General features: G+C 40.7%; 1 protein-coding gene across 2 annotated transcripts; it reads right to left on the minus strand.

Moving 5' to 3' along the window:
- Positions 1–2444: 2444 nt before the first annotated feature.
- Positions 2445–11664, minus strand: LOC102289598 (prenylcysteine oxidase-like). Of its 2 annotated transcripts, XM_005926333.3 has the most exons (9): positions 10665–11664; positions 8971–9177; positions 8598–8772; positions 7362–7622; positions 7209–7270; positions 6946–7086; positions 6329–6740; positions 5427–5711; positions 2445–4585 (listed from the first exon to the last, which is right to left on the minus strand). In XM_005926333.3, exons 1-8 carry the CDS (start codon positions 10771–10773, stop codon positions 5462–5464), a joined length of 1617 nt encoding a protein of 538 aa, XP_005926395.1. In that variant the 5' UTR covers positions 10774–11664; the 3' UTR covers positions 2445–4585; positions 5427–5461. The 2 variants fall into 2 exon arrangements, with proteins under 2 accessions (XP_005926395.1, XP_005926396.1); XM_005926334.3 differs by lacking the exon at positions 7209–7270 and having other exon boundaries at positions 2445–5711; positions 7411–7622.
- Between the last annotated feature and the right edge of the window lie 18 nt (positions 11665–11682).

Below are 11682 nucleotides of genomic sequence, written 5' to 3' on the forward strand. Positions count from 1 at the left end.
GAGAGAGAAAGAGAGAGTTCTGTGGAATTTCTGAGCCTCTGCTGAAATTAGATTTCACAGGAATTCACTGCATCCTCAGAGCAACTTGTGTCTGCACTGTTATCAATTAAATCCCTTTATTTAGCACACTTTTTTGGTTATGAGTTATCGTTCCGCCAGCCTAGAAAAGGATCATACTGCATAGTACTACATACTGATCATCTACCACAAGTGGTAGGGGTGAGGGGAGGAAGACAGGACAAAGACATGTTGTAGATGAGAGCCAGTGTACATCATGGAAATCCCCCAGCAGCCTACACCTATTACAGCGTAACTAAGGGAAGATTCAGGGCCACCTAATCCAGCCCTAACCATATGCTTTAGGAAAAAGGAAAGTTTTAGGCCTAATCTTAAAAGTAGAGAGGGTGTCTGTCTCCCAAATCCAAATTCAAAGCTGGTTACAGAGAAGAGAGGCCTGAAAGCTGAAGGCTCTGCCCCCCATTCTTCTTTTAAGTACAAATAAATTGGCGGTCTGGGAGCAAAGTGCTGTAACAGGGTGATAAGGTACTACCTGATTATTCAAGACCTTGTATGTAAGGGGCAGGATTTTGAATTCAATTCTGGATTCTCTTTTTAGTCCCTGTTAGTACTCTTGCTGCAGTATTTTGGATCAACTGAAGGCTTTTCAGGGAGTTTTTAGGAAATCCTGATAATAATGAATTGCAGCAGTCCACCCTAGAAGTAATTAATGCATCAACTAGTTTTTCAGCATTTATAAGCATGTAGTTGTAAATCCATCAGTCCAATTTCTTAACCACTTACCCCACATCTAAAATATGTCTAATAGCAATTTATAATTCTCTAAAAAAAATGCTATAATCAGTAGATGTATTTCAGATAAAGATAAACCATTTGGCTTGTCTCTGTATGATACATACACTCATCAACTACTTTATTAGGCACACCTGCTTATCTGCTCGTTATTACAAATATCTAATCAACCAATAACATGGCAGCAACCCAGTGCATTTAGGCATATACAGATACTCAAGACAACCTGCTGAAGTTTGAACCGAGCATCAGAAGGGGGAAGAAAGGCGATATCAGCATGAATGTTGGATGTTTGTTGGTGTCACATGGGCTGGTCTGAGTGTTTGTGATGAGAATGTTTACAGAGAATGGTCTGAAAAGGAGAAAATATCCAGCGAGGAGCAATTTTCTGAGTAAAAATGCCTTGTTGATGTCAGAAGAGAATGACCAGACTGCCTCAAGCTGATAGGAAGGCAACAGTAACTCAAATAACCTCTTTTTCCAACCAAAAACACACAGAAAAGCATTGGTGAGTGCATAACACTTGAAACCTTGAAGCAGAAAGCCAAACCATGTGCCACTCCTGTCAGCTAAGAACAGGAAACTGAGGCTACAGCAACTGAGGAATGGGCTCACCAAAATTAGATAGAAGATTGGGGAAAAAAAAGATTTCCTGGTCTGGCCTGCTGGTGTAAACAACCTGAAAGCATTATAAAAACGACTGGAGAGATATTTTATTGTTCAGTTTTCATTACTAATGATGTAATGTCCCAAGTATTTAAAATCAAGGGGAACCTTGCATCTGAAGAAAACATCTTCAGTCAATTCATTATGAGTTATGAAGTATATAAAGGTGCATGATGACAGGCTTGATGATTTATGACTATGGTCATAACTCATCAAGCCTTTGTAAAACAGGGTAATGGTCACATAAATATTTAATTATAAGAGTTTGACCTAGTTGGCTATGTGCCCATCAACCCGGTTGATTGAATGACGAAAAAGTGCATAAGTGGTTGAGCCTTGGGAGACTTGCGTTCTATTTTCAGCAGTGTGATTGTTTTCCTGCTGCTAGGAAGCCAAGCAGGAGAAGCTACAGAGCCCATTATATGTTACATTACATTGCTGGAAGCCTGGAGATGGCTTTTATTGCCTTAAGTTTCCTACAGCAGCACCATCATCCGTTTACATGTAATAACCTGGAAAATACAGTATATATATTTAATTGCATTTCTTTCAGTAGATGATTAAAATGTGTTTTTAATGTCTTTATCTTCAGTAACCATCTGATCTGATCTACATCAGAAATTCTGTGATCCAGAGAACGACCAAAGGACCTTGGGTAATCTTCCTGGAGATAAGGTAAATTCTCCAGGTACAGACGCAGTGACAGGAAAAACAAAACGAATAATTCATTGTGGAATAAGTACTTACCCTGTCAGAGTGATTTAGATTATATGCCAACTGGAGCACAGAATTAAAACTTCACTGGACACCAGGAGGCTTGTTTTTCAGGACTTTGCATTATTGAACAAATCAATTTTCTTATGTGTAATTATTAAGAGAGAAGAAATGAAACCCTGTCTGCTGACACATAGTCAGCACTGAAGTAGACTTCTTAGTGTCCTTGTTTGAAAGCCAAAATGAACAATAGCTCACTACAATAGAATAACTTTTATTCTATTAACAGTCAGAGAAAAATGCGAATTACTCTAAAATGCATTATTATGATTAATGCCACTTCATTTTTACATTTCAAAAAGAAATACATTTAGGCAAGTACAATATTTTACAATCAGTGTATGACATTTTGTGAAATTAAACACTTTGTTAAACATTAACTTGTTGGTTCCGAATGAATTAAGGCATCTGACCTCTAGCACAGAAATAGCCCTCAGCTCATTATTGTTATCAAGTCTTTAGGTGGTCAAGCCCCCTCAATAGCCCCTTAGATCTCTCATATGGAAGACTTGATCCCAAGGACAGGAATCACTGGACTGAACTCCCCAGCTGGATGTCAAGTAGGTAAAATTGCCTTACCAGCCAGCTACAAGAATAACATGCTGTATACAAACCAATAAGGTCATGTACAGTTAGTTAAGTATTTGGACAATAACAAGCATTTCGTTAACTGATTAGGAACTGCAGACATTTTTATTCAGTCCTTCATTTTCCGAGGCTCAAAATTAATTGGACAATAATGCGACAAGCACATTGATGGCCAGATTAAAGATCTGGAGCTGACCTTTGATTTGATAGCTCTTCACTGGAACTCTATATCAGGTAAGAAGAAATACTTGATGCCTGTGGGGGTGGACATCATTAGGCTGAAAACCAAAATAAACATACAGAGAGACGGGAAAAACTTTAGGAGTGGCTAAATAAACAATCTGGTACATTGCGAAAAAGAAGGAATGCACTGACCAACTCGGAAACATCAAAAGGCCTGAAAGATCACAGAAAACAACTAAAGTGCATTATGACAGAATAATCTCCAATGGTTAATAAAAAAATCTTTACAACATCTGACCTCTATTAAAGAATGCTTTTCATTTACTGAAGACAAACCTGAAGCCACAGACACAAAAACAAGTAGCAGCTGAAGGCGGCTGCAGTAAAGGCCTGACAGAGTATCTAAAAGAAGGAAACACAGCATCTGGTCATGTCCATGGGTTCTGGACTTCAGAGGATTGGACTGCAAACGATTTTCATCAAAGTATTTAAAACAATTCTGGTATTTAAAATTATGTTTGTCCAATTACTTTTGAGCCTCTGGGGAACTCTGTATAAAAATTGCTGTAATTTCCAAACAGTTAATGCAACACGTTTGATAAACTCACTCAACTAAAGATGAAAATCAGCACTGTGGTGCTATGCAAAGACAAAAATGCAAATATTGTGTCATTATACAAATACTTATGGACCTGACAGTATAATGAGTAATACCAAGGGGCAATTTATTACTACTTTCACTCTGTTCTTACAGTACAGCTTTATTACATCTTTATGACTATACTAATTTTTACTTGTAGAGGAACCCCACCCCCCGTCATTTAAGTACTACTGTACTATTCAGAGTGCACAAATTGGGACGGGAACATTTAGACCATAAATACAGGAGTTTGCCAGATAATTCCAATTTCAGACCCCATTCGTCTTTAATTTGATCATGTTTTCATGATCAGAACTTTACAGCTGACACAGACAAGTAGTCTGAACAGTATTGAGATGTGTATTCGCTAGAAGATTTACATACAAGCACTGGGGCTACAAATTGTACTGTTCTGCCTAAAGAAGCAATTTTTGAAATTTGAAATAAAAAAAAAAAAGGCTAAAAATACACAGTTTCCACCACATTGATTCTGAGGCCATCACAGTGTTTTAAATCAGTGTCATCAGCCACTTTTCAACACACAACAGAAATCACATTATCCATCAACTGAAGCCCTTTGGAGTCACAAGGTTTTCTAGAAATCCACTTCAGCCCAAATCCAGTGCAGATAAATTAGAAATTCAGAAAACAAGACTACTCAGTCACATGAAGATAATCAGCTGTCAGTGATTTCTCATTGTGTCTTCGTAAAAACCTTTTCCCCATTCTGAAAGTGAAACCCAAAATTTTCATGTGTGTGCTTTACATGATTAAAGTCCTCAGCAGAAAAGCTTTTTTCCCACTGAGGCTTTTAATGCTTGCGAGGAAATGGAAACATTTGTGGTCAGCAGCAGCAGCAGCAGCAGCACGGATCTGTCCTCTGCTTTTATTCAGTCCACTGTGAAAGCCGGCTGGCTCATTTCCCTGAAGAAAAAAATAAAAATTCTGCTGGATTATGCAACAAAAGCAGCAGGAAGGGGAGATAATGATGAAAGGGACAATAGAGCACTGCACCAGTGGCCACTACCATGGGTTGGTGAATAATTATTAATTTACAGAAATCCTACTGAGATTACTTTAATGAGATCTCATTGGTGGCAACAACCAGTCCATTAACAGTCCCTACATTTACAGAGAGTAGCAGCAGCAGTGCTGTGGTTTTGATTAGATGACAAAGTTAAATCAGTAACATACTGTACAACAGCTTATTGTTCTAAACGCTTTCTTGGCTTGGAAACAGAAACATTTGTTTAAGAAGAGCAGTACCAAAACCATAAACTGGTATTTATATTCAATGGTGTTCATTAACAGCACTACCACCTCCTAACAGTCCGTACAGTATACAGTACGCCAGCTGGTGTTCTCCATATTTGCTTGGTTTTCTTATTTCTTGGCAAAGGAAAGGTCCTTGCGGCATCATTTTTGGATGGAAACTGCCAATTAGCATCGGCAATAAATCCACAAACAAAAGTGCAACATGTCTCTTTTATGTGGCACAGAGAATCAGTGAAGTGAAACAGGCCTTTTGAGTAGCAGAGCAGGACCAGAGTCTATAATGGTGCCAATATAATGACTTATGGTTTTTGATGTTTACGTTTAGTTAGGAGGCAGCAGGGTTATGTTCAACTTACTGTACTGACTGAATAAATTCGATGCATTCACGAAAGGTTATATTATATAAATGGACATCTAAATTCTCTTGCCACTGGTCAAAATCACAAAAAGTTTATAATTTGGATGGGTGAGTCCATACACTCAGACATACATCACATTACTCATCTGGGTCTTAGCATTCGTTTGTTATAGTTCGGTTTTGATCCTGTGCACCAGATCTCTCTGGTCCACCATGTCTGTCTGTCTATTCCAGCGGTGGTAGGCTAGCAGGGCGATGTTTTTGGCAGCCACTGAGCTCATCTCCATGGCGCTACCAGCCCACTCAATCCCATTGAGGTAGTAGAGATTGGGGTGCAGCTCCACAGGTGGCAGTCGCTGGCTGCTGCTGTAGCGAGGGTAGGCCTGCCACTCCGTCACCTGCACTGAGTAGTACGACCTAAAATTGAAGAGAACAGTATGATAGAGTAAAGCAGCCAATGATCTATGTGGGTGGTAAGATCACTAAATAACTTTTTTAAATAAAAAAAACAACAACTATAATGTATTTAGAAGATTCTGATAACAAAAAATGTTCTCCCCTAAACATAAATACCTAAATTTCACTACCTGAATAGGAATATTTGCTGGTTTTCTCTGTTTTATACAATAGTAAATTTAAAAACTTACATTAGAGCTTGACTGATATTTACCGATATCAGTGCTGGCATTTATCACAGCCGATACATTACAAATTCAATAGGACGAGATGGTAGAAATACCCTTCAAACATGTAATAAAAGCACAAACAACAGCTGAACCAGTCAGAGCCTAAACAAGTAAACGTGGAGTCATCCACGACTTGCTGTAACCACAAATCAAGTTTATTTTTAAACTGAACTGACTCTTACATAACTACACTTAAGAAACGTTAGGGAACATAATCGACCAATATATTGGATTCTTACAGATTGGTTTTAAAAATCTCATATCCGTCAGGCTTTACTTTGGACCAAACAAATACAGAATTGCCCAGGCATGACTATGGGATCAACTTCTGGGAAGAACATGGCTGACCTGAATAGCGTTTTGAGCTGAGACTTTTCCAGCAGCTGTGGGGAGAACACCTTGTAGACTCCAGCCTCCTGCGGCTGCTTACGCCGGAACCCTGCTGAGATGTTGACGGGACAAACACTAGCCACGCTGTTAAAGAACAGATCAGGTGTGTCGGTCGTCAAGACGCTGGCGAAAGGGAACAGACGGGGGTCCGGGAACCCAAAGAAGGAAGTGTTGAGGTAACCATGGACGATGGTTGCTACAGTGCTGTGATAGCTGCCAGGCAGCTCATCAAACGGAGGCGTGAAACCTTGAAACTGGACTCCAGACCCGACGCTAGCCTGTAGAGGCGTCGCCAACACTACAATGTCATACAGCTCTGATGCCGTCCCTGTTGCCGTGGTGAAGCTCAGCTGGTACTGGAGTCCCTCTCCTGTATTACAAAAAAAGCTCTGTGGATGACAAACCATCTCATTCTTTCTTTCATGTTTGCTTTTATGTTCAGCTCTCTCTTCAACACAACAGGTGGATTATAATATACAAAGGACACACAGACTCACAAAGAATAATCAATACCAGTAAAGCTGTCACAGCTGAAAAAACCCCTTAAAAAACAGGACACATCAGGATGGCGTTACCTGAGTGGATGGGAGAGATGGAGTTGACCTGTGCCTCCAGCAGGTTAGCACTGGCCATTTTCAGCAGGCCTGAACACACCAGCTTGTTGCCTCCTTCCACCGCCCACAGGTTGTTCTGGGCACCAGCTAAAGACACAGCTCCTGAAACACACACAAGCACACGCGCGCTGAACAGACAGTGCCAAGTGCTTTAAACCAATTATCAGCTGCCCACACGCTTTCCTGTTCTCTCACTCCCACAGACCACCCCGCTCCCCTCTCACCTTGCCTTCCTCTTCTACTCTCAACCCTGCATCTCTTTTCCTCTCTCGTCCTTTCCTTTCTCCTGAGCCAAATCGGAAAGGAAGACGTTCAGGTCATAACTGTCCCCGAATGCACCTTCACAGCTGTTGCCCTCTTACTTCACTACTCATCACCCCTTCACTTCTTCCTCCACTGCTGCTTGCATCTTCCCACTTAGCTGACCTACAAAGGCTGGGATGCTGACATTCTGTCCGTAGTTGATCCTCATCACGGGTGCGATAACCTCATCAATGAAGCGTTGGGACACACCCAGCTCCAGCAGCGAATCGGACAGTGGCCTCCGGGTCATGTTGATGAAGCCGCTGCCCCCGAGAGAGTCCAGCAGTTCCTCTACGGAGCTAAAGGCGTAGCCGTGGGCCTGGTATTTGTAGATCCTATATTTCACATGCACAGACACACAAATTATAACAGTTAACGACTAAATCAGTAGACAGAGCAATATGGAGATGTTTTGTTTTGTTTTTTGGTTTCGTTTCCTGCTCAAAGTTATTCAGTCAGCAATAATCTATTGGCAACAAATCAGAGACGGAGAGAAAGATATAGAGGCTTGTGGTTGTCAACTTAGAGAGAAGAAAAGAAAGAAAAAAGTGATGAAGAGTTAAAAATCACTTCCTGAGGGAGGAAATAGATGTTGGTGGTGGAGGAAGGAAAAAGCAAAATTCTGTTTCTGGTTCATCTTTCAAGGCAAAACTGAGCAGAGGAAATATAAATGTAAGCAAAAGATTTGACATGATATCTGAAATACACTCATGCAATTCTACACTGTATATTTGTGTTGCTGGAGGATAGAGACAAGTTTCATGTCAGTAGTCCTTTCTCACTGGCAAATCCCAGGCAGATGGCTATCTATATTTACGCAGACCTCATGCTCGGAAAGGCACACAATGAGTCAAGGTTTTGCAGTTATTATGGCTGCAGATGCCTAAGGCGCAGAGAGCAATAAATAGCTCAAAAACAGGCTTCCCCCACTGACTGCAACACCAGAAGGGAATGCTGTGCACATTTTAAGGGCAAGACCTTATCTTTGAGATAGAAAAAACAATTTTAGGAAGAAAAGCACTCAAGGCATGAATGACTCAGCTGGATCTGCAGTGCCAATTTTGGAGCATTCCTGTCATTACCACTAATCAACTAACAATACTGCCACCAGAAAAAGGCAGGAGAAAAAATGAGCATTAAGAAATAAACAAAGCTTTGCTTCCACTTGCAGAGACACCCACAACAAAGTTATGATACCCTGACAGTGCAGTTTGTAGCGGCACCCCTGCCACATCCCATCAAGTGTCCAACATGCAAAGAAGCTAAAGAGACAAAATAATAAAATCAAGTCACTAAAATTTATGACTCACCTCATAAACTTCTCCATAATCTCCTCCACCCACATCTGCAGACGTATGAAGCTAATACCGTAGCGCCACCACAGCCGGAACAGGTCGAGCAGGTACCAGTCCGTCTCCTCCAGAATCACCTCTTCGCCGTTAAATACCGCCATCTTTCCGGCCACGTTGCGACGATACTTCAAACCTTGTTTGGGCAAACACAGGACGACACGGAGGACCAACATAGTGTCAGGTTTCTAACTTTCCTCTTGTAAAGTGATCGCTTTTGCTGGGGAATATTTAAAAAAACGCAAGAATCCCTCCCCTGGTTTGAAAAAGCAAAGAAAATTTTTTAAATCTGACCTCTGCTGTGACTAATTAATGTCTTTGTCCATAAACTCACCCAGCTGCTTGACAAACTCCTGCATGTGGAGGTTGAGTGAGTGAATAATGGAGCCTCCAGACTCATAGTCGTTGTGATTGACGGTTACGGTGGCGAGACGGCCTCCCACCTCTCCCTTCTCAAACACGTCCACCTGGACCTCTGGGCCAAAGTGCTGCCGCAGGAAGTGGGCAGTGGCGCTGCCTCCTATCCCTGCCCCAACCACAGCTGGAGAGCAAGAGACACAGAGTGAGGTTGGGTGATGAAATGTGCCTTAAATCTTACGGAGATCTATATTACAGTGTGAATTTGCTGTTTGCTGGTGTTGTTGGCCTCTCTATAAGGGTAATAACAGTTTCATCAGTATTTACTATTCATCTATAGGTGGACTGAGGATGAGGACAATAAATTATGCTTTTCTTGAGTTTTTGGGTTATCTTGAAGTATAGAGATGATGAATAGGGCACATTGATAGGGCATACTGTTTAATCTCAAATGATCTCTTGTTACAGCACTTCCACTCATCGTGGGGATGAAGGTCATTGTAATTCTGGCCTTTTAATGATTTCTTTGAACTGTTCTTTTTTTCAGGGTGAAATGACTGTACAGCATACATCTTTACATATGACTTTAAAAAACAATAATTGGGTGCACAAGTTTTGGATTTTCTTTAATCCACATAGGGTTCAAATTAAACACAGATTCAAATATATATACACTCAGTTAAATCTTTTATAAGTGGCGCTGAAGGCTCTACAATGTTGTTTAGTTTGACAAGGCCAAGGCCTACAAACTTCTCATTAGTGATCACGATTGGGAAGCTCCCTTGTAGCCATTTGTATACAACTGCAGATTCCAGGATTATCAGACAAATGTAATTGTAAATATTATTCAGATGTATCAATACTTTGCCTGGGGCTGTTACCAGTGGTACTGGTACATTGGGGGGAATAATGAAGAAGGACTAATTCTTCAACCTTTGGACACAGGTGTTCCAACAGAACAATGACCCCAAACACACATCGAAACTGTTTTGAAAAGGCTAAATCAGACTAACATTAAGCTTCTGGGATGGTTTTCTCAAAGCCCTGACCTCAACCCTGTTGACACTTTGTGGACTATGCTTAAAATCTGGGTCTGTGCCAGGAAACCAACCAATTCTGCCAATAAACTCACCTTGAGAAAGAAACCGCCAAAACAAAAACATAAAAAGACCCAAAATACCATGACATTCATGCTTATGATGACAGTATGAAAAACTTCTGACTGCAACTGTATGTAAAGGGAAAAAGGAATTTAAAAGAAATTTATTACTTTGATGTTTAACTTAAAAAACAAACAAACAAACACATTATTATTTTGTTTTTTCAAGTGTAAGATTTGCTGTATTTCCTCTTTTGTGCTTTTATATTTTCCGTCATATCTTTAGGTTTTTTGGGCCTCCTGGCTGGTGATGACAGCTGAAGCTTTACTTCCTGTTTATTTGAATAAAGGTTGCTTCAAAAAGCAAATTAACAGATAATTCGTGTCTATAATTAAAGCTTTCTTAATCACGTGAGACACAATGTTCAGGCTAGGTTAGTGTTTGCCTTTATCTTCAGTATCAGAGACCCCTGATGGATGCTGCTTATTCATCAGCCCTCAGACTGACTGAGAGGCTAACATTAGCTGAACTAAACAGCTAACTAGGATGGTTTAATAACTGCTTTTCTTGCCTATCTTTGAAGGCGGAGCTCCGTCGACAGGACCGTGTTCCTCCGGGTCTGCGACAACAAACCGGGCTGCCAACACAGCGACGAAAAGAGGGAGCAAAGAGCAGCCCATAGCGACAGCAAAGCAGCGATGATCGGATGGAGAGGAGAGGATGCGACCGTTAGGCTAATAGCACACGAGGCTAGCTTTTACCTTCTCTGTGCGTTCACAACAGTAGAAACTCAACGGTGTGACGATTAACATGTAAGTAAATGAGGCCGAATAAGACGAGAATACAGCACAAAGGATGGATAAAGATGGTGATGATGGTGCAGCAGTTGGACCGCCACTCACGTCTACGTCCGGCAATATCACGTGATCCAAACAGATTTTTTCGACCAATCAGAGACGGCCGACTGCTGTGTCGTGCATGTCAGTGGTTTTCAAGCTTACTGCTTCCAAATTACGCTGAAAAGCACACCTTTAATGATATCTATAGAAAATATGTATATTATATAGCATTTTTGGTTGTCAGATGAACGCATCTTTGTTCATTGCTTTGTTTCCGGTGCCCTCTTATAGAACGTGAAGTTTTTTTTAAGGAGAGATTGGATTTCAGTTGCCGCTTTCACTTGCTTGGCAGAATGCTGGCATTAGTTAATACCTTCCAGCAAATGACTCACTGTCCCTGGAGGCTGTTTACATCCAGCTGAAACCATAAAGCAAACTGCTTTCACAGGAAATTTCCGCCCCTCAGGTGGTTTTGTGTCAGAGGGACAGCTCTGGAGACAAAATTACATAGACAAGGCTTAGATGGTTGGGACACGTGCAGAGGAGGGATGGTTTGTTTTTTTTTCCCAATATATTACTTAAAATTGTGTGTATTGTACAATTTATTTAGGTTTGTCACTAAAATTTTTTTTTTCAAAAACACACATTTAAAATATGATACACTTGTTGTTACAGGGTTAAGGAGTATTTTATAAATACTTGCAGTTTTAATAACTGCCTAAATAAGTGTCCCGGTGCACTTAAAGATTC

The sequence above is a fragment of the Haplochromis burtoni genome, unplaced genomic scaffold (assembly GCF_018398535.1).
Source record: "Haplochromis burtoni strain Fernald_Lab_line unplaced genomic scaffold, NCSU_Asbu1 Contig_83, whole genome shotgun sequence".
Taxonomy (NCBI): domain Eukaryota; kingdom Metazoa; phylum Chordata; class Actinopteri; order Cichliformes; family Cichlidae; genus Haplochromis; species Haplochromis burtoni.

Excerpts from the sequence above, each read along its gene's own strand:
- LOC102289598 (XM_005926333.3), bottom strand. The coding sequence starts at position 10,773 with ATGGGCTGCTCTTTGCTCCCTCTTTTCGTCGCTGTGTTGGCAGCCCGG. Across the intron at positions 9,178-10,664 it reads AGCTCCGCCTTCAAAGATAG|CTGTGGTTGGGGCAGGGATA; the intron begins GCAAGAAAAGCA and ends CTTGCTCTCCAG. Across the intron at positions 7,271-7,361 it reads GTGGAGGAAGAAGTGAAGGG|GAGAAAGGAAAGGACGAGAG; the intron begins GTGATGAGTAGT and ends GATTTGGCTCAG.